Here is a 17,484-nt window from a genome sequence, read left to right as displayed (position 1 = left end):
ACAAACGATGTCGTAAATGCAGTACCATAAAGCGTCCCGCAGAGGGCAAGTGAAGCCAGAAAATCCCCATTTAAAGCCATCTACTTGAGTTTAAAGAATTTACCGTCATGTTTCTCTTCCCTAAAATAACAAAAAATACCTTGGGTCTGCATTTGTATCAAAGCACGTTTCACATTTATCGTGTCATCCTGTCTAGGACAATAGAAGAAAGGCAGCAACAACAAACATGGGGATGTTGACATTTGCTGCGCTTCACTTCAGCTAGGAGCCTTTTAATGCTCGTAGAGGATGCTTTCCATCCATCCACATCTGATTTGTAAACACAGGGCCACTTAAACGAGCACCTTCTAAAAGCCTACAGTGATTACCCGCTCCGCCGTAAGGGGTCAAAGTTCACAACCCTATCTCTTATCGTTATCACTGTGAAAGTCCATAAAACAATGCCATAACATCCACCTGACTTTCCCTGTTTTAGGCCATAAAAGCTCGACATGAGTGACATTCTTATTAAAAAGACACTTTGGTGAAAGTCTTCAATTGTGCGTATAGACTTAAAAAGTATGTAGTCACTGCAGTAAGAATAGAACTCTATTTTCACTTCCTTCTTTCTTGCACTTGAAATGCAAGGGACGTCACAAGGGAACTTCTCCTGAGCCCGAACAATGCGAGCCGGTCTGAACTGGTCTTTGTGTGTGCGTGTACTTGCATCTCGTGCAGGCAAAATAAACTCTCGGAGGTGGGCGGGGGTCTTGGTGGGACAGGAATTTCAAACTATGCATGTGTGCGTTCACGTGCGACCGCGGGCCAGGCCTAGCGCTCGCTACCACGGCGCAAAATAGTCTCCTTTTTGCAAACTGCATATTCTGAAAAAAAGTACATGTCATTTTTGGTTTGGATTGAGTTAAGACAGATCTGTTGTTGATTTAGATTCCATTCTGATGTGGGTTAAGATGTGGAAAAACTGATTTGACATTTGGCAAGGTGTTGGGTCAACAGCTCCGTTACAGCGACGCTGCCAAGCGCCACGCCACGGACGGTTAAAAACAGCGACAGGTGGTCTGTCCGTTCGCGGTCGGTCGGTCACCCGGCTCACTCACGTGCCTTTAATGCTACTTTTGATACCAGCACTTAGCCGTATTTTCCCATTGGCGGGGATACACGTCCAATCCGTTTCAATGGAGGGGGAATTGAACCCTCCCACTTGAAATGGAGTGCAAAAAAAGATGATTAGATGAGGATTGTACTGAATATTGTTCATATTTGTACAATTTTATTGGAGCAAAAAACATGTCACATGACTATTTTCTTCTGCCCTTTTCCCCAGAACTTTGATTTGGACACGTGATTGCACAATAGGATGTTGACTCCTCAAACACTGAAAGCAAATGGTCCTATCAAATGTGTCATGATTTAATCAGAAGTGGAATGGGGGAGACAATGGATGACGTCATTAGAGTAAGTTTGAAGACGTTTTTTATTATCACACTACACACACACAACTTAACCTGTGAAATGTTCTCTTTTTTCAGACTAGGGAGGAAGGAGCACTGAAAACAAATGCATACAAGGATTTACAGGCGATATTATAGGACCACTAATGTGTAATAGAGGGCGTCGACGTCCAAGTTATTTTCTAGGAAGTGCGGCACCACCCACTCGCCAGGAGGAGGAGCAGCACTCGCCAGCGACGCTACAAAACCACCCACAAACTGCTCTTCTAATCAGATTATAAAGGACCGAGACACAAAAAGGACTGACCTAGCACCGATACGTCGTCTTCTAAGACTACGAGCAGGTAAATACGAGTGTTTTTCCCATCTTTTTACTGTAAATAATGACTAAACAAACATGGTGATGACGTGGCCGCTCCGTCATCCTTGGAAACTTTCGCTAAAAAACGTGCTTTGTTTAACAAAGGGCTACGTTGTATTCACGGCGAACGGCTATTATATGTAAAAAAAAAAATAAAGATATTTTTTTAGCCAAATGATGAAATAAATCAAACTTATTGAAAGACGCTCAGCACGTTGTATTATAGCAAATTAGCATAGCGCAACCCGCATGGGAATTACATCATACGCATGCGTGGTTTTTATCACTCCATTCAAGGTTTAGGAGTAATAATTACTCAATATTACTTATGACTACTTAATACGGGTAAAGAAAGTTTTCAGAAATGAACTTCTTCGTTGCCATTGACGATCACAACGTTCCATCATCGAGGTTTCCATCTGAATTCAAGTGGGTCTAAAAATGAGCTACTTTAGCATTGTAACTTAGCCAAATAGACACCAAACAACCTTCCGACGCTTTTGTTTTTGCCAACATTTATTCAATATGTTCCCAGCAGGGACGAATTGGCGTCCTTGGTGCCAAAACCTGATCATTTGACGCCCCTTTTCTTTTGCAGTGTAGAATAATGAGCACCGAAGTGGACATGAAGGACGTGGAGCTCAATGAGCTTGACCCCGAGAAGCAGCCCATGACGGGCGACGGCCAGACCGCCAGTGGCGGCGAGAAGAACGGCAACGTCAAGACCAAAGCTTCCGAAGAAGAGGCGTTCACCGGCCTGTCCAAAGAAGAGCTCATGAAGGTCGCCGGCACCCCTGGGTAAGATCTGACCTAACTTTAATGAATTCCACAACCCAAATTCATTGATTTTCTTTGTTTTTTTTAGATGGGTGAGAACCCGCTGGGTTCTTCTGATTCTCTTCTGGCTGGGCTGGTTGGGCATGCTGGCCGGCGCCATCGCCATCATCGTCAAGGCGCCGCGCTGCAAACCCATCCCGGAAATGCACTGGTGGAACAACGGGCCGCTCTACCAGATCGCCGACGTGGAAGCTTTCTCCGAAGGACTAGAAGGTAGCGTGTCACTACTCCGTAACGACCGGACGCGCCTTCGGACCGCCAACGCAATTGTCTAAAGGTCTGACGGACGCTAAAAGTAAACCCTGAGTCATTCTTTTTGCTATCAGGCGTTTTGCTATCAGACTCACTTGTTTTTATGCTAACTGCTGGGACTTGTGTTATTTTATAGCTCCAGCTTAGCTCAGCGCTTTTGTTTCCCACACTCATGCGCGCGGGGGGTGCGCGTTATGCTGCCGGCGGGGAAGGGAGGGGGGGGGGGGGTCGTTAGGCTTTGGCTGGCTTCCAAGCGCCAGCGCGCATGATTCCTTCTCCCATGAAGGATCTTTTTGTGCCGGCTCGGTTGGCCGGACAGCCCCGGCGGCGGCGGGGGGCCTGGTTCACGTGTTCCCGCTTTGAGTCAACACTGGGCGCTCCGTCACCCCCCTCTGCTCTCCCTCTCTCCCTTCAGGCGTGGAGAAAAAACTGGACAACATCAACCAGCTCAAAGTGAAAGGCTTGGTCCTGGGGCCTTTTCACACGGTGCAGGCGGACCAGCCCAGCACGCTCCTGCTCAAGGAGATTGACCCGACTGTGGGGAGCAAGAAGGACTTGATGGCCGTGCTGGAGAAGGCTCACAAGAAGGGTGAGTCGTGGGAGAGCTGGGACACACACACACACACACACAAACCCCTCCCTGTGAACTCCCTGGAGTTGTTCTTAGAATGAACCGTCCAACCGGTTTAGTGTGTTATAACATAGAGCAAAGTTGGCAGGCTTTGATACTGGCTATTCCTAAACATGGTGGTTATGCGCCCTCTGGTGGCTCGAAGGGGACGGTGCAAATGTGTATCCACTTGAGGTAACTCAAGCCCTCTTCCTCTGGATTTTAGGTATTTCTGTGGTGCTGGACCTGACGCCTAATTATCTGGGAGTGGTTCGGCAGCCGTGGTTCGGCAGCGCCCACTTGGACGGCGTGATGGCCAGCGTTCAGGTGAGTCTGGCGTAACCGTCCAGATTCGTCCCAACCAACTCTGGCTAAGCGTCCATTTACATTTATCCGGCAGGACGCGGCGGCGTACTGGCTGGAGATGGGCGTGGACGGGATCAAACTGTCTGACCTGGACAAGGCCGCCTCGGGCAACTTGAGCCAGCTGCTGGCCGTGGTGAAGGGAAACCAGACGCAAGACGACAAAGCTAAAAGGTAACCAATCGCTAGCCGAGATAGGCAAAGTTGGATTTTTCTGTGTTGACATTGTCGCCTGGACTCGCGCAGGATGCTGATGGGCGTGGCCGAAGGGCTCTCAGCCGCCGAGCTGTCCCAGCTGCTCAACGTCTCCGGCGTGGACCTGGCGCTGTCTGACCTGCTGGAATCCAACCGCCAAGGTAGTGGCCTCGCCCCCTAGCCCGCCGCTTTGTTCCGACTCCGGCGAATGACCCGCGATGTGGCGCTCGCAGGGGTACAGCTGGCAAACGCCCTGGACACCCTGAGCGCCGATCGAGGACGTCTGGGCTGGGGGTTCGGCGCCACCCGGCAACTCCAGATGGCCCAACGGGCGGCGTCTCGGGCTCTGATCCGGCTTTACCAGCTGCTGCTCTTCACCCTGCCCGGAACGCCCGTCTTTAACTACGGCGACGAGATCGGCCTTCCCGCACAGGTGAGTCTGACCGGGTGTATTAAAAAAAAAACATCCTAATATATCAAATTTAAAGCGTAACTGAGAGTATATAATGCCGTGCTTTCTCCTCAAGTACGGCATATTTCCTAAAATGGTGTGGGAGCTGGAGAAGGAGTCCAAATCCGAGCAAAGCAACGCCACCGTCGAGGTGGGTGCTGGCCTCGGCCCGAGAAGGAGGCAGTCGCCGTCTCTCTGACCTTTGACCCATTGGCAGGCCGAGCTCCGGGAATTTTCGGAGGTCCGAAAGTGGTTCAAATCCCTGAGCGAGCTGCGGGGCAAAGAGCGCTCGCTCCTCCACGGCGACTACCAGCGGCTCCAGTCGTCCGCCTCCACGCTGGCCTTCCTGCGCTCGTGGGACCAGAGCGAGCGATTCGTCACGGCCGTCAACTGGGGACAGGCCGAGGAGACCCTGAGCCTGGCGCTGGCGTCCACAGGTAAGTGCTTTCCGGTTGGCCCGACCCGCTCAAAATGGCAGTCGCAGTTGGTTAACGTTGTTTTTTTCTTCTTCCCGTTGGCAGCAGAGTTTGAGTTGCCGCCTTCGGCCACAGTCACGTTGTCCACGGATCCCAAAATGGAGGAAGAGTCCACGGTGGAATTGGACAAAGTCACCCTTGGACCGGGACAAGGTGTCCTCTTGAGTTTCCCCTACCAGGGATGAAGAGTTACAATTCAGAAAGAAAAGACAGCTTTTATGGTTACGTTTGTTTTTCTTTTTTTAATCCGTCTGGCTGAATATGCAAAGAGTTTACAAAAGTCTGACATTCCGTTCATTTTGTCAATGAAGCCACGTTGACTCGTTTTGTCAAGTTTGAAGCAAATAAACGCAAAGTTGTGGAGCCCACTGACTGACTGTGTTGATGTTTTTGAGTTTTGACCATTGTTCCTCATGTGTTGTAAAGAAAGAAAAAAATGCTTATGAGTCACAACAAAGGAAAAACAGGTCTAAAGTGTCCATTTTGTCGGCGATGACAAGTCAAACAGGCACTTTATCCACTCGCTCACTATTTGAACGTTGGTTTGATTCCGCCTGAGTGGAGGGAGGACGGCGTTCCGTCTCCGATTGGCCTTTTCGAGACGCTTCTGTTCAAAGCGCCATTGACAGGAAGAGCGCAAAGTGGTAAGGAGGCGGGAGGGAGATGGCGAGCCGCTGGTTTCCACAGGATGTGGTTGCCACCACCACCACGCCGAAGAGAGCTTCTAATCGCACCTTTTTCTTGGGAGAGAACATGTATCGGAAAAGGTTGGCCTTTTTACCTTTTAGTCGAGCGCTACGTGGCGTCAAAGAGGAGCCCAGCCAGGCCACGACTAGACAGACGACCATCGCGGGAATCGCATTCCAAATCAGGTAAAAATGGACAAACTATTCAATGTCGTTCTAAAAATGAAGATCTACTTTTCTGCCCAGGTGCTTTTATATTTATTACTTTGGCTATAACAAAAAGCAATATGTTGGAATAGCAACAATATGATTCAAATGTCCAACCAAATGTGAAATGTGATTCAAATGTGTACCTTTGCATTCTCATTGGAATTGAATATGATTTTGAAAAGTGGCTATTTTGAATGCAAACAAGTGGTGTGCTGAAATAAATACTACCAAGCTGTCTAAAATGTCAAATGAAATGCGCATCGCTAATCTTTCCCACCATTGGCTGCAATGGCCTGGTTGAAGACGTCCAATAAGGACTAAGCATCGCTAATATTTCCTACCATTGGCTGCTATGGCCTGGGTGGAGACGTCCAATCAGGACTAAGCATTGCTAATCTTTCCTAACATTGGCTGCCATGACCTGGGTGGAGACGTCCAATCGGGACTAAGTGGCCTCTCCAAGGGACAAACAGATCTATTTTAAGTCTTTTTTTGGGCACATGGATTACTTTTCTCCATCTCTTGTAGCACAAGGAGCCGAGGAGGATGAGCGTAGTCATGTGGCGTGAGTTTTGATCGTCTGTGAAGAGCAGCTAACATGACAGACAGCACTATTGGGTCCTCTGTTTGCCCTCCTGTGGCCAAAAAGTAAATTGCAACTGGTGTGTCTGACCCTGGGTCAGATCTGGTTTGTAAATCATCAAAAAGTGAAAAATGCAACCGCACAGTTAAAAGAAAATCTAAATCTACACATTTACATATATTTTTAACCCAGGTCACACCCTTGACCTTTGTTTCCAGTGGAACCGTTGATGCGGATGTGTTGCTCCAGTTGCGTCCCGGGCGGAGGTTGCAACCCCGAATTGGCCCTGCATTCCCTGCACAGCTGAAAGCAACGTGTCCAACTTGTGACAACAATGCGAGGCAGCGAGCCAGCTATTGCGCAACTAATTAGGGAGTTGGAGGGGTAGGGGGGGGCCTTCATTCCAAGCATAGAGGCGGAACCAGGGGGGTGGCGAGCCCATGGTTACGTACAAACGAGATGGTCTGGAGTTTCATGTTGTGCCAGTCTTGGCTTGTCTGTGGTTAGTTGCTAGTTACTCTCATAAAAAAGGTTGCCGTGGCGACTAGCGAATATTTGCTCGGGAGTGGTCAAACAATAAAGAATAGGGCTTGTCCCAAACTCAAACTCCCATCAATTTCCACTTTGAGAAGTAGGCGGCCTTTTTCTTTTTCAAGTTAAGGCAATGTGGATTGGACGCCCCTCGCCGTCAAGGGCAGACGGAAGCACGATGCGGAAAAGTCCGAGGTTTTTGAATCTCGCGCTGGGGCACGGGGCCCTGCCTACTCCCATCATTGGTCCACCACCCAGGGGGGCGTGGCGTGACGTCACCAGTCAGCCAGCTAGCAGGATCTGAGTTTGGAGGAGAAGGCGAGAGATTAACCGGGGAGGAAAACAGCAAAAGTGCTAGCATTTAGCCCGATTTGACAGCCCGGGACGGACCACGTCCAACTTGCAAGCGTGCGTCCTTGCTTGGATCCAAATTAGTAGCAGCAGCCCTCCATTCCAGTTGGATCGAGCGTCTGCTTCCTCATCGCAGCGTGACCGAGCTACGTGGGCAAAAAGAAGAGAGAGGAGAAAAAAAGAAAACAAACCAAAAAGCATCAAGACAGGAGAGGAAGAGGGATCACCCGACGCCCGCACGCCCGGCCGGCAACACTCGGTGTCCTGTTACCTGTCATCGGATGCATAACACGTGAGTGAGTAGTGAAGGAAAGCAAAGCAGCGTGTTAGCTCCTCTCGCGTCGCCTTCATTTGCCGTTTGTCGCTTCCACGCGCGTCTGCCTGTCACCCGAGACATTATCTCTCCCCGATTGAAGCCCCCTCAGACCCTTTTGGAGTGAGGGGGGCTATTAAAGTCGTCTTGAAGTTAGAGTGCGGCTGTCTGTTGACACTAGGCTTGTCGCGATTATTCGATCATAATCGTATTGTTGACCCACCCCCCAAAAAGTGTCAATACCCCATTTGTGTGTGTGTGTTTTGGCCTATTTCCCAACCTATCCAATGCAAACTTGAGGTCAATCAAAAACAGACTGTTGCTCAATTGGTTTTTTGATTAAGTTCAACGTTCAAAGATGCACAGCGCCCAGGGCTTGTTTGCTCTTAACCTTTGCACATCTGCCCGGATTTTTGTGTTTCCGCAACCTTTACTCCACTCACGAGAGTCGGGAGAAGCCCCCCCGTCGAACGGTGGCGGCCTAAGTTATTATTCCAGCATCCGAGAATGTCTTTTAGGGGCCTCTGACTGAAGCATGTGGTGTTGGTTAGTTTTGTTGTGTAACTCACTGGAAGAGATGCCAAAAAACAGTATTTTTCTTTTCTGTTGCACTTTTTCAGACGTGGAGGAATGAACGTTGACACCAGTTCTATTTACTTGGAACCGTAAAGTGGACACTTGCTAGAGAGCCGCTCCTTTGCCTATATAATATATAAATATAGAAAGAAGTGTCTTGTTAAGTTATGTCGGGAGTGCTTCCATTGCCTGGAAACATGACGCCGCTCGCCCATTTTTTGTCATTTGAATTTGTTGCCCGCCTGGCTTGGGCGTCAAAAGCAAACTTTGACCTCCGGGAGAGGTTAATGTGTGACCCGAAGGAGGCCCGTCGCTCTTATTTTGGCGACCGTTCCCTTTTGGAATGATGCTTATCAGTAAACCACAATTGGCGGCTCTTTGTAGAGGCACGACGATGGAAGAATTTGTGTTCTGTTGCACAGAATTGGATATATTTTTTTATTAAAAAACGTTTTGTGCAAAAATTACAGCCTGAAATGCAGATATTTGTGGCATGCTCAATTTTATCAAAAAAAAGTATTGCCAAGTTACATAAGCGTCAAGCAGTGCAAGCAAGGGCAGATTGTTTTGCCACAATTAAACCACACGAGGGCACATTTGCACCGTTTGAAAAAGCGTTGCTGCAATGTTCGAGTTTGGCCGCCAGGGGCAGTGATTTCCCGAAATGCTTTACGTAAACGAAAAAATGCGAATATATATAAACTTTTTTTCTTCATTGTATTTGTATTAGAAATTATTTGCATGAAATGAATAAGAGTTTTGTTGTGGAAAAAAAAACTTTATTTGGACTTTGTCGACGTTGCCAGGCAAAAAAAAATCCAACCGAGTTTGACACAGCTGCATTGGATTGATTGGACCTCTTCACTTCCGGTTGAACGTCGACGAATTGTTCGCTTGCGTGTTCTTTTAATGTTTTTAATGTAATGAGTTAGTAGTCAGTTATTAAAATGATATTTCGAGAAATGGGATATGGAACTTATGGCCTGACCACCAAACGTGAGTATCTTTCACAATTTTCCGACTGCAAAAGTATTTTAAGTCTTGAATTGTGATGATTTTTATTTGTGTTGCAATTCCATGGGGGCCATTTTGTTGAATTGCGGTTGAAATGAAATGGCGGCTGTTTGTTTGTTGTTCTTATTATGGGTTCAAATGTGGTGTAAACATTGTTTCCATGATTATGAAGGACGAATGTTTGATTGGAGTAAGTTTTAGACAATGTTTTGTTTTTTTTGGTCATCTTGTTGGTTTTCATGAACTTGTAACGCTTTTCATTCCTTAAAGAGCAAAGATTGAGTTAAAAACGATGAAACCCAACATTTATGGAACTCCCTTAAAATTACCCACTTGCACAATATTCCATACAAGAAATATTTAAAAAGTGTAAAATGCACCCCCCCCCCCCCACACTCCCCATTATTTACTCATTCATTTGTTAGGGGAACTATAAATCTTTTTCAGCCGGGATGGGGAAAAATAAAAATTGTTGCTGCAATGTTAGAGTTTGGCCGCCAGGGGCAGTGCTTTCCCGAAATGCTTTATTAAAGTAAACGAAAAAATGCGAATTATATATATCTAAACTTTTTTTTTCTTCATTGTATTTGTATTAGAAATTATTTGCATGAAATGAATAAGAGTTTTGTTGTGGGAAAAAAACTTTATTTGGACTTTGTTGACTTTGCCAGGCAAAAAAAAAACAAAACAAAAAAACGAGTTTGACACAGCTACATTGGATTGATTGGACCTCTTCACTTCCGGTTGAACGTCGAGGAATTGTTTGCTTGCGTGTTCTTTTAATGTTTTTAATGTTGTTAGCAATATTAAAATGATATTTCGAGAAATGGGAATTTATGGTCTGACCACCAAACGTGAGTATCTTTCGCAATTTTCCGACTGCAAAAGTATTTTAAGGCTTGAATTGTGAAGGTTTTATTTGTGTTGCAATTCCATGGGGGCCATTTTGTTGAATTGCGGTTGCAATGAAATGGCGGCTGTTCGTTTGTTGTTCTTAAAATGGGCTCAAATGTGGTGTAAACATTGTTTCCATGATTATGAAGGACGAATATTTGATTGGAGTAAGTTTTAGACAACGTTTTGTTTATTTCGGTCATCTTGTTGGTTTTCATGAACTTGTAACGCTTTTCATTCCTTAAAGAGCAAAGATTGAGTTAAAAACGATCAAATCCAACATTTATGGAACTCCCTTAAAATTACTTACTGATACAATACATATTCCATACAAGAAATATTTAAAATGTGTAAAATGAATCCCCTTCCCACTCCCCACTGTAATTTAAACTATCGCCCCCTGGTGGCATTGTTGTGTCACTACATCTTCATGAATGCTTGTTAAGGAATGCCGTTTTATTGCCACTATTTTGTGTTCCGGGCAGGATGTTGTGCTACGCCGTGGTACGACGAGGTCTTCGGACCGCCAGGAGGGCGTGTCTTCTTCACCGCTACGCCCACTCCACCCCGCAAACTCGCTGTCGACCAATCAAGAAAGTCATGGTGGCCAATCGAGGTGAGACTGGTACTCATTCAATGTGATGTTCCTTTATTTTCCCCCAAATTATTGGAAAAAATATGTTGTTGTTTTTTTTGCCAAACACGTACGTCAAAACCCTAACCCTACCCACACAGGCGAGATCGCTATCCGGGTGTTCCGAGCCTGCACCGAGTTGGGGATTCGAACGGTGGCCGTCTACTCGGAGCAGGACACGGGCCAGATGCACAGGTTTGTGGGAGGCAAAATAGCATTATTATTATTTTTAAACGATCTCCTAAAAAATGTCCATCTTTGCAGGCAAAAAGCAGACGAGGCCTACCTGATAGGGAAAGGCCTGCCTCCCGTGGCGGCCTACTTGGACATCCCAGACATCATCAAAGTAGCCAAGGTGAGCTCGAGATTGGGATTTATTGGATTTATTTGGGAATCGCTCGTCGTAGCAGCGGAGACGCAAGCGCCGGAAGGAGGATGGCCGTTTCCGTAAGCGTTTAATGAGTTGGTGTCAAGTGGCGAGCGTCCTTTTATTTTCCCCGCGGCTGGTGGAGCCGCGTGGTGTCATTATCTTGTCGCGCCGCTTCTTTTGTCTCTTTATTTCTGGGATGTCCTCAGCGTTGAAAGGATAATAAAAAAGGATTTAATGACGACTAAAGACGAGGTCATGTTCAAAAGTGGATTTTTTTTTATCCTTTTACATCCCCAAGAAGACAATATTCTTACTGGGGGATTGTCTTTTTCAATGAGAAAAATACATTAAACACACAAAAAGTATTCTTTAGTATTGAAATGAACTTTAAAATGAAAGTAGGCCAAATTTTGGATGAATTTTTTTTTTTTTGTCCTCGGCAGGACAACAACGTGGACGCCATCCACCCCGGCTATGGCTTCTTGTCGGAGCGCTCTGATTTCGCCCAAGCCTGCGCCGACGCCGACGTCATGTTCGTGGGCCCCACCCCGGACACGGTCCGCAAGATGGGCGACAAAGTGGAAGCCCGCGCTTTGGCCATCAGCGCCGGTACGTCCGTCGGCGACCGGTCCTCGACCGGTCCGCCAACGCAATTCCCGCTAACCGTCCTTCCCCGTCGACTCAAGGCGTACCGGTGGTCCCCGGGACGGACTCCCCCGTCAGCAGCCTACGGGAGGCGCACGTCTTTGCCCAGACTTACGGTTTCCCCGTCATTTTCAAAGCGGCCTACGGCGGCGGTGGGCGGGGCATGAGAGTGGTCCGGGAGTACGAGGTCAGCCCCGCCCCTTATTTCATTTCTATTCCTTTGAATCCAATGTTTACCCATATTAAAACATTTTTCAAAAAGATGTTTTTACGGTTTGTTTTTGTTATTTAACCTCAGAGTACATTTTAGGTGTTGTCCCCCCCCCCCTCTTGATTTGCGACGCAGTTAAATTTTTCTAGCGAGTGGCTAAAAAAGTATTTTTTCTTGTTTAGGAACTGGAGGAAAATTACCAACGGGCCTACTCGGAAGCGCTGACGGCTTTCGGCAACGGCGCTCTTTTTATCGAAAAGTTCATTGAAAAACCGCGACACATTGAAGTGCAGATTCTCGGTAAGTCTGCCTTTTTTTCCCTCTTCTGGATAAATAAATGGTGAAATAAATGTTTGCCTTGCAGGTGATAAATACGGAAATGTGGTCCACCTGTACGAGCGAGACTGTTCCATCCAGCGGCGCCACCAGAAGGTCACTTTACTACTACCACTCTGACGACGATGACCACGACGACGACGACGACTACTACTACTACTACTCTGACTAGTGCTGTTCCTTAAGTGTTGAAGAGATTTGACATGGTTTTGGCCTGAACTTGCGATCCTTCCTTGGCTCTCTTGTGCCTGTTGGAAGAGATTTGGCACGCTAGCGTACTGATGAGATATTTATAGTCTCGCTCTCTTAGAAGTGAAAACGATACTTGTTGGGGGGGAAACAGATAAGAAGGCTAATTGATGTCCTGCTGTCTTTTTAAATTCCATTTTTATTTTTTCATTTTTTGAACCACTAGAATTTTCCACTAATTCTATGTTAGCTGAAGCGCTAGCCTTGGGCACAGACGGGATTTGCATAATACTTTGAAGGTGGCTTTCCCCAAAGCCGCGTACGCACTCTATTTACTCCGATGGGTTCAATTAGCCGGCAAATAGACGGCGTCCACTCACGTCGACGTCTGCGTCCGCAGGTGGTGGAGATCGCGCCGGCTTTCCAACTGGATCCTCAGCTGCGCAACCGACTCCATGCGGACGCCGTCAACCTGGCCAAAATGGTGAGTCTCCCACCCTTTCCTCCCATTGGCTACTTGGAGTCCAATTTTGCCCCATCCAGTGCAAAGGGTGCCATCAAAGTGAACAAGGACCTTTAAGAAGTCCCTTGGAAATGCCCCAAAACTGTATAAACAAACATCAAAATGTCCCCTAAATGGATCTGAAATGTCCACAAAGTGGCGTGTCCTAAATCAAGTCCCCGTCTAGCAATTAGACGGTCCCTAAACCCCCCCATTTTTCATCTTAACCTTTAATTGGAATGGCGCCGTTAAATAAATGTGGCGGCCCCTCCTCTGGCGTTAAAAGTTAGGGCTCCACTCGGGCGCTTTTATTCCAATCAAGTGACGGTCTTGCTTTACGGGCCCGACACGTCGCTCTCGCCTTCTGGATTACGCCGACTAAATATGCCAGAGAGGAATTCCACATTTTATTCTATTTTTTCTGGCTATTGGGCTTGTTGAAATGTGGAGAGCTCTCCTTCAATTTGAATTTTTGACATCCGCTCTCCAAAAGTTCTTTTTCAGGCTCAAGTGCTTGCGGAGAGCAGAAAAATAATAAAATAATCATAAAAAAATCCTCCCGTGAGCCATTTAAAGGCTTAAGAAAGCAAGTTTAATGAAGTGGAATAAGATCTTGAGCTATTATTTACTCGTTTTTTAATTAAGAATATTGGACTTTGGTGTTTGTGTCTTTCACACTGCGGTTTCCTCAGGTCAATTTATGCGCAAATACAGAGAGTTTGAGAATTAAAAGGTATCCTGAAGGCTAACTTGCCATGAAATTGAATAAAAAGGAATGTGGCTTAAGGTGGGAAAGGTGTACAGATGGCGAGGGAAAAAGAAGACAATTGACACTAAAAAAAAGATGATGGTTCAAATGATGCGTGGCTAATGTGACATTCTCTTTTTTTTCCCCTTAAAATGCCCACGACGTGACTCATAAATCAAGTGAAGCAAAAGTGCCTGGAACCCATCGGAAGTCACCCGTGAAAAAGCGCCCTGGAAATGAAATGGAAATGATCCAAAATGGGTCAAAATGGGACATTTGACCTCCAATGAAAAGTAACTTTAACGTTTTTTTTCCCCCTCCCTCAGGTGGGCTACGAGAACGCCGGGACGGTGGAGTTTTTGGTGGACAAACACGGCAAACACTACTTCATCGAAGTCAACTCGCGACTTCAGGTGGAGCACACTGTCACCGAGGAGATCACAGAGTGAGCACAAAAACTGTCCTCTCTTCTTATATTTATACCCCGACGTATCGTTTTTTTGTGTTTTTTTTAGCCGCCATTAAATATATTTGTAAGCCATTTGCGGGCCATTTGTAAGACCAAAGCCAAAGCCTTCTACTTTCCTGGCGGGTGTTAAAACCTCCGACAATTAAAAAAATAAGGACAACACCCCCCCCGCCCGCACTGCAGGTGGGCCGGTGAGCCCCCCACACGCCCCGGTGAAAAGCCCCTTCTGTCGGCGTTTGATCCACAAAGCCGCGGCGTATTTGTAGATGGCATCTGGCCCTTTCCCCGGCGGTACGGCTGGCTTTTAAGGCCTTTGCTCTCTCCTCCTGCCTCCTCGCCATTCTCTGCTCTTTCCCGTCCCCCCTCCATGTTGTCACGCTGGCGTTCTGGCGCGCGCTAAAGCCGCTAACGATTAAATGTCAACTCGGAATGGCCTTCCCGCGCTCGGTATCGACGGTTTCTATTGACGGCTTCGCGTCAAGTCGCCGTCATCCGTCACATCGACATGTGGTGCGGTAGGGACTCCGCCCCGTCCAAATCTAGAGATATAGCTCGCTAGTTCAAAAAACGGCCAAAAAACAGCAAATAACTGCAAAAAACGTCAACAAAATGGCTGTCCGTCGCCGTCAATGGTTAAAAAGAAATTCCAGCGCAGCCCTTTTAACTGTAGCGAGTTCAAAATCATTTCCGCGGTCGGCGCACGAGAGGCTCCGCCGCCGCCATTATTTATGATAATGACACGCGTTACGCGTTGATGTCTTTTTAATTTGGTGTTGGCCGACTTTACCGGTCGGCGTCGCATTTGTAACGCTCGTAAAAGGCGGACGTTTACGAAGCGGCAAAGATGAAATAGCGTCGTCGTCCGACCCGTTCGAACCGGTAAAAATGGCGACGTAGGATGAAGTAGAGAAAAAAAAATCAGTTCTCACCGTCATATAAGAAAAAAATGAACCTCCATCTGCCTCACACATTCCCATTTGTAGGCGAGGATGGCATTTTCAATAAAAGCTTGTCATTTGCATACATTAGCATGACCTAAATAATATATTGGACTGTCATTTCCATAGATTGTGGGCCGGGCGGACCCCCTAATCCCCTTTGGGAGTCCCGCTAAGCCTTTCCCACCTTTTCAGGGACGCCAAAGGTTCCAACCCGGAGGACCACAAAAAGAAAAAAAAATGTCTCATCGTTAGTGAAGGAATCCCTTGTTTTTTTCTCGCTAATAACACGCCTCATTGGCTGTATTTCATCCAAAGAAAGCTAGCCTGCTTGACTTTGATGGAAAGATAGCGAAAGCAAAAAGGCGTGTAAACAAAAAATCCGTCCAAATGCAGATTTAAAGTGACACGCCATCATTTTTATGGGACTGGACGTCTCTTGGAAGTGTTTTGCGAGTTTAAAGATTGATTAGCATCCCTTCTTTTCAGTCAGCGTCTCTTTCCTCCCTTTCGTTTTATGTCTCCCCCTTTTTGAGCGTGTCCAAATCCAAAGGCTTTGCGCACTGCCACTTTTTTTTCTTTTTCGAGCAGCTGTTTATGCCTCCTCTCGTCTGCACTTCAGTGGGAAAGGCGCCGCTTTCATCTTGTTTGTTTCCCTTGCTGGCCGCATTACCTGCCTACTTACTTTGTCCTATTTTGCCTCTCCGCCTGGCCCCTAGTGTTCGAGTCCAGTACCATGACGAGGTGGGTGGCAACGCCAAAGAGACCCGGTGGTCCAAAACCGCCGCTCGTCTCCATGATGTTCATTTTGGCGTAAATCACATTCTGCCATATTGGCCCGAAATGGTAAATTTGGGTTTTAGACATAGCTGCGAGATGGCGCTAGATATCCAAACATGGCAATCTTTTTATGTGTAACACAAACGAGGATATTGCGGCGTCCTCGTTTGTCCAAATCCGATGAGCGGGCGGGCCTCCAAAATCCGTCGAGGACGCTCTCAAATGGATGCCAAATTTGGATGCGCCACATTTAAATGCGGACACTGCCATTTTCCAAATGAAAAGTTGCATCTGAGATCTTTTTGATCAAGTTAACGTCCTAAACTTTCCCCATGCATTTGACATCAACTTTTTACAGTGTGCTAATTACAAGACGACTTTTGTATTCTAATAGCATTTGTTTCGTTGGCAGCGTGGACCTGGTGCACGCCCAGCTGCACGTTTGCGCCGGCCAGAGCCTCCCGGAATTGGGCATCAGGCAGGACAAGATCCGGGTCAACGGTTGCGCCATCCAATGCCGGGTGACCACCGAGGACCCGGCCCGAGGTTTCCAGCCCGACACCGGCAGGATTGAGGTGAGTTCATGGCTTACGGTGACAAAAAAATAGCTCTTTTAGAATGCGTAAACTCCAGCCATCGTCAGACTATTCCGTTTTTTGAATGCCGTCTTATCTCCATTTCCAATCCGCTAGCTTTTTATCACTCTTTGTTTATCTCCTGGGCCTCGCTAGCCATTCAGTGGATAATGAGCGCCGGTCACAGACAATTAAAACACTGTGGGATTTTTTTATTTATTTTTTTGCGCGTTCACCGGCCAACAAAATCGTTCAAAATCGTCCTAGTTTTTCCGTCCCTTTTAAAATAGGAAGCGAGCAATTTTCTCCCCGCCGTTGACTTTCCGCTAAAACAAATCATCCGCACGCTAAGCTTAAATTACAATCAAGGCGTCCGTTTGTTTAGTTTTAACGAATCACCGCGCCGTCGTCGTTAAGTGGCGTATCTCAGCGGAATCCAAAATCGGCCCTCCACTTTCGTCTTTGGTCTTCCGTCGACGCAGCCACAATCTCGGCGTCCCCCCGGCACCCCCTCCCCGTCGCTATCATTCATTATAAATGAGGCCAACACAATGGACACAATAAAGCCAGCATGAATCCGATGGCGGGACGGAGGCATAAATAATTGACAAAGGGCAGAGAGCAGGTCGTTTGTCTGCGTCTCCCCGCTTTCCGACAAGCCGCCGCGTCCACCGGAGGTCCAATCCACTGGGAGTTGGAAGCCCGGCTGACAAGAAATTACATTGTCCTGCTTTGTCGTTCCTCCCTAAAAGCGTTTAAATGTAGTTTTTGCTGCGGTAATACTAAGCGAAATGGGGTGCCTGTCCCATTTGTGGCCCCCTGCCGACGCTAACTTGTATTTCTTGGCCACCGCTAAATGCGCGGCGAGCGTTGAGTCACCGTCGTCGTGTCTGTTTCCACGCGACAAGGTGGAAATGAGTCATGCTATCAGTC

The 17,484-nt window shown here is 47.1% G+C and overlaps 2 protein-coding genes across 6 annotated transcripts in view; both read left to right on the top strand.

Moving 5' to 3' along the window:
- The first annotated feature begins 1,554 nt into the window (after positions 1–1,554).
- On the top strand, positions 1,555–5,368 carry slc3a2a (solute carrier family 3 member 2a). 2 transcript variants are annotated; one of them, XM_077741995.1, is made up of 11 exons: positions 1,555–1,795; positions 2,411–2,610; positions 2,678–2,862; positions 3,317–3,490; positions 3,738–3,838; positions 3,912–4,048; positions 4,121–4,230; positions 4,303–4,502; positions 4,597–4,671; positions 4,738–4,957; positions 5,045–5,368. In XM_077741995.1, the coding sequence occupies exons 2-11, from the start codon at positions 2,420–2,422 to the stop codon at positions 5,179–5,181; spliced, it is 1,530 nt and encodes a 509-aa protein (XP_077598121.1). In that variant the 5' UTR covers positions 1,555–1,795; positions 2,411–2,419; the 3' UTR covers positions 5,182–5,368. The 2 variants fall into 2 exon arrangements, with proteins under 2 accessions (XP_077598121.1, XP_077598120.1); XM_077741994.1 differs by having other exon boundaries at positions 1,557–1,795; positions 5,042–5,368.
- Positions 5,369–7,266: 1,898 nt separating this feature from the next.
- LOC144213184 (pyruvate carboxylase, mitochondrial-like) overlaps positions 7,267–17,484 on the top strand; it is a 39,396-nt gene continuing 29,178 nt past the window's right edge. Inside the window, exons 1-11 of one of the 4 annotated variants that reach the window (XM_077741474.1) lie at positions 7,267–7,649; positions 10,640–10,770; positions 10,890–10,983; positions 11,053–11,143; positions 11,602–11,767; positions 11,845–11,990; positions 12,197–12,314; positions 12,379–12,446; positions 12,940–13,023; positions 14,116–14,234; positions 16,389–16,551. In XM_077741474.1, the coding sequence (XP_077597600.1) occupies positions 7,639–7,649; positions 10,640–10,770; positions 10,890–10,983; positions 11,053–11,143; positions 11,602–11,767; positions 11,845–11,990; positions 12,197–12,314; positions 12,379–12,446; positions 12,940–13,023; positions 14,116–14,234; positions 16,389–16,551 (1,191 nt within the window). In that variant the 5' untranslated portion in view covers positions 7,267–7,638. Of the gene's footprint in view, positions 7,650–9,093; positions 9,243–9,991; positions 10,115–10,302; positions 10,322–10,639; positions 10,771–10,889; positions 10,984–11,052; positions 11,144–11,601; positions 11,768–11,844; positions 11,991–12,196; positions 12,315–12,378; positions 12,447–12,939; positions 13,024–14,115; positions 14,235–16,388; positions 16,552–17,484 lie in introns of those variants that run through there. The other 3 variants (XM_077741475.1, XM_077741476.1, XM_077741477.1) reach the window with 3 other exon arrangements.

The sequence above is a fragment of the Stigmatopora nigra genome, chromosome 20 (genome assembly GCF_051989575.1).
Source record: "Stigmatopora nigra isolate UIUO_SnigA chromosome 20, RoL_Snig_1.1, whole genome shotgun sequence".
NCBI classification, from domain to species: domain Eukaryota; kingdom Metazoa; phylum Chordata; class Actinopteri; order Syngnathiformes; family Syngnathidae; genus Stigmatopora; species Stigmatopora nigra.
The sequence above is the reverse complement of the archived record's forward strand: the minus strand, read 5'-3'. Positions and strand labels throughout refer to the sequence as shown.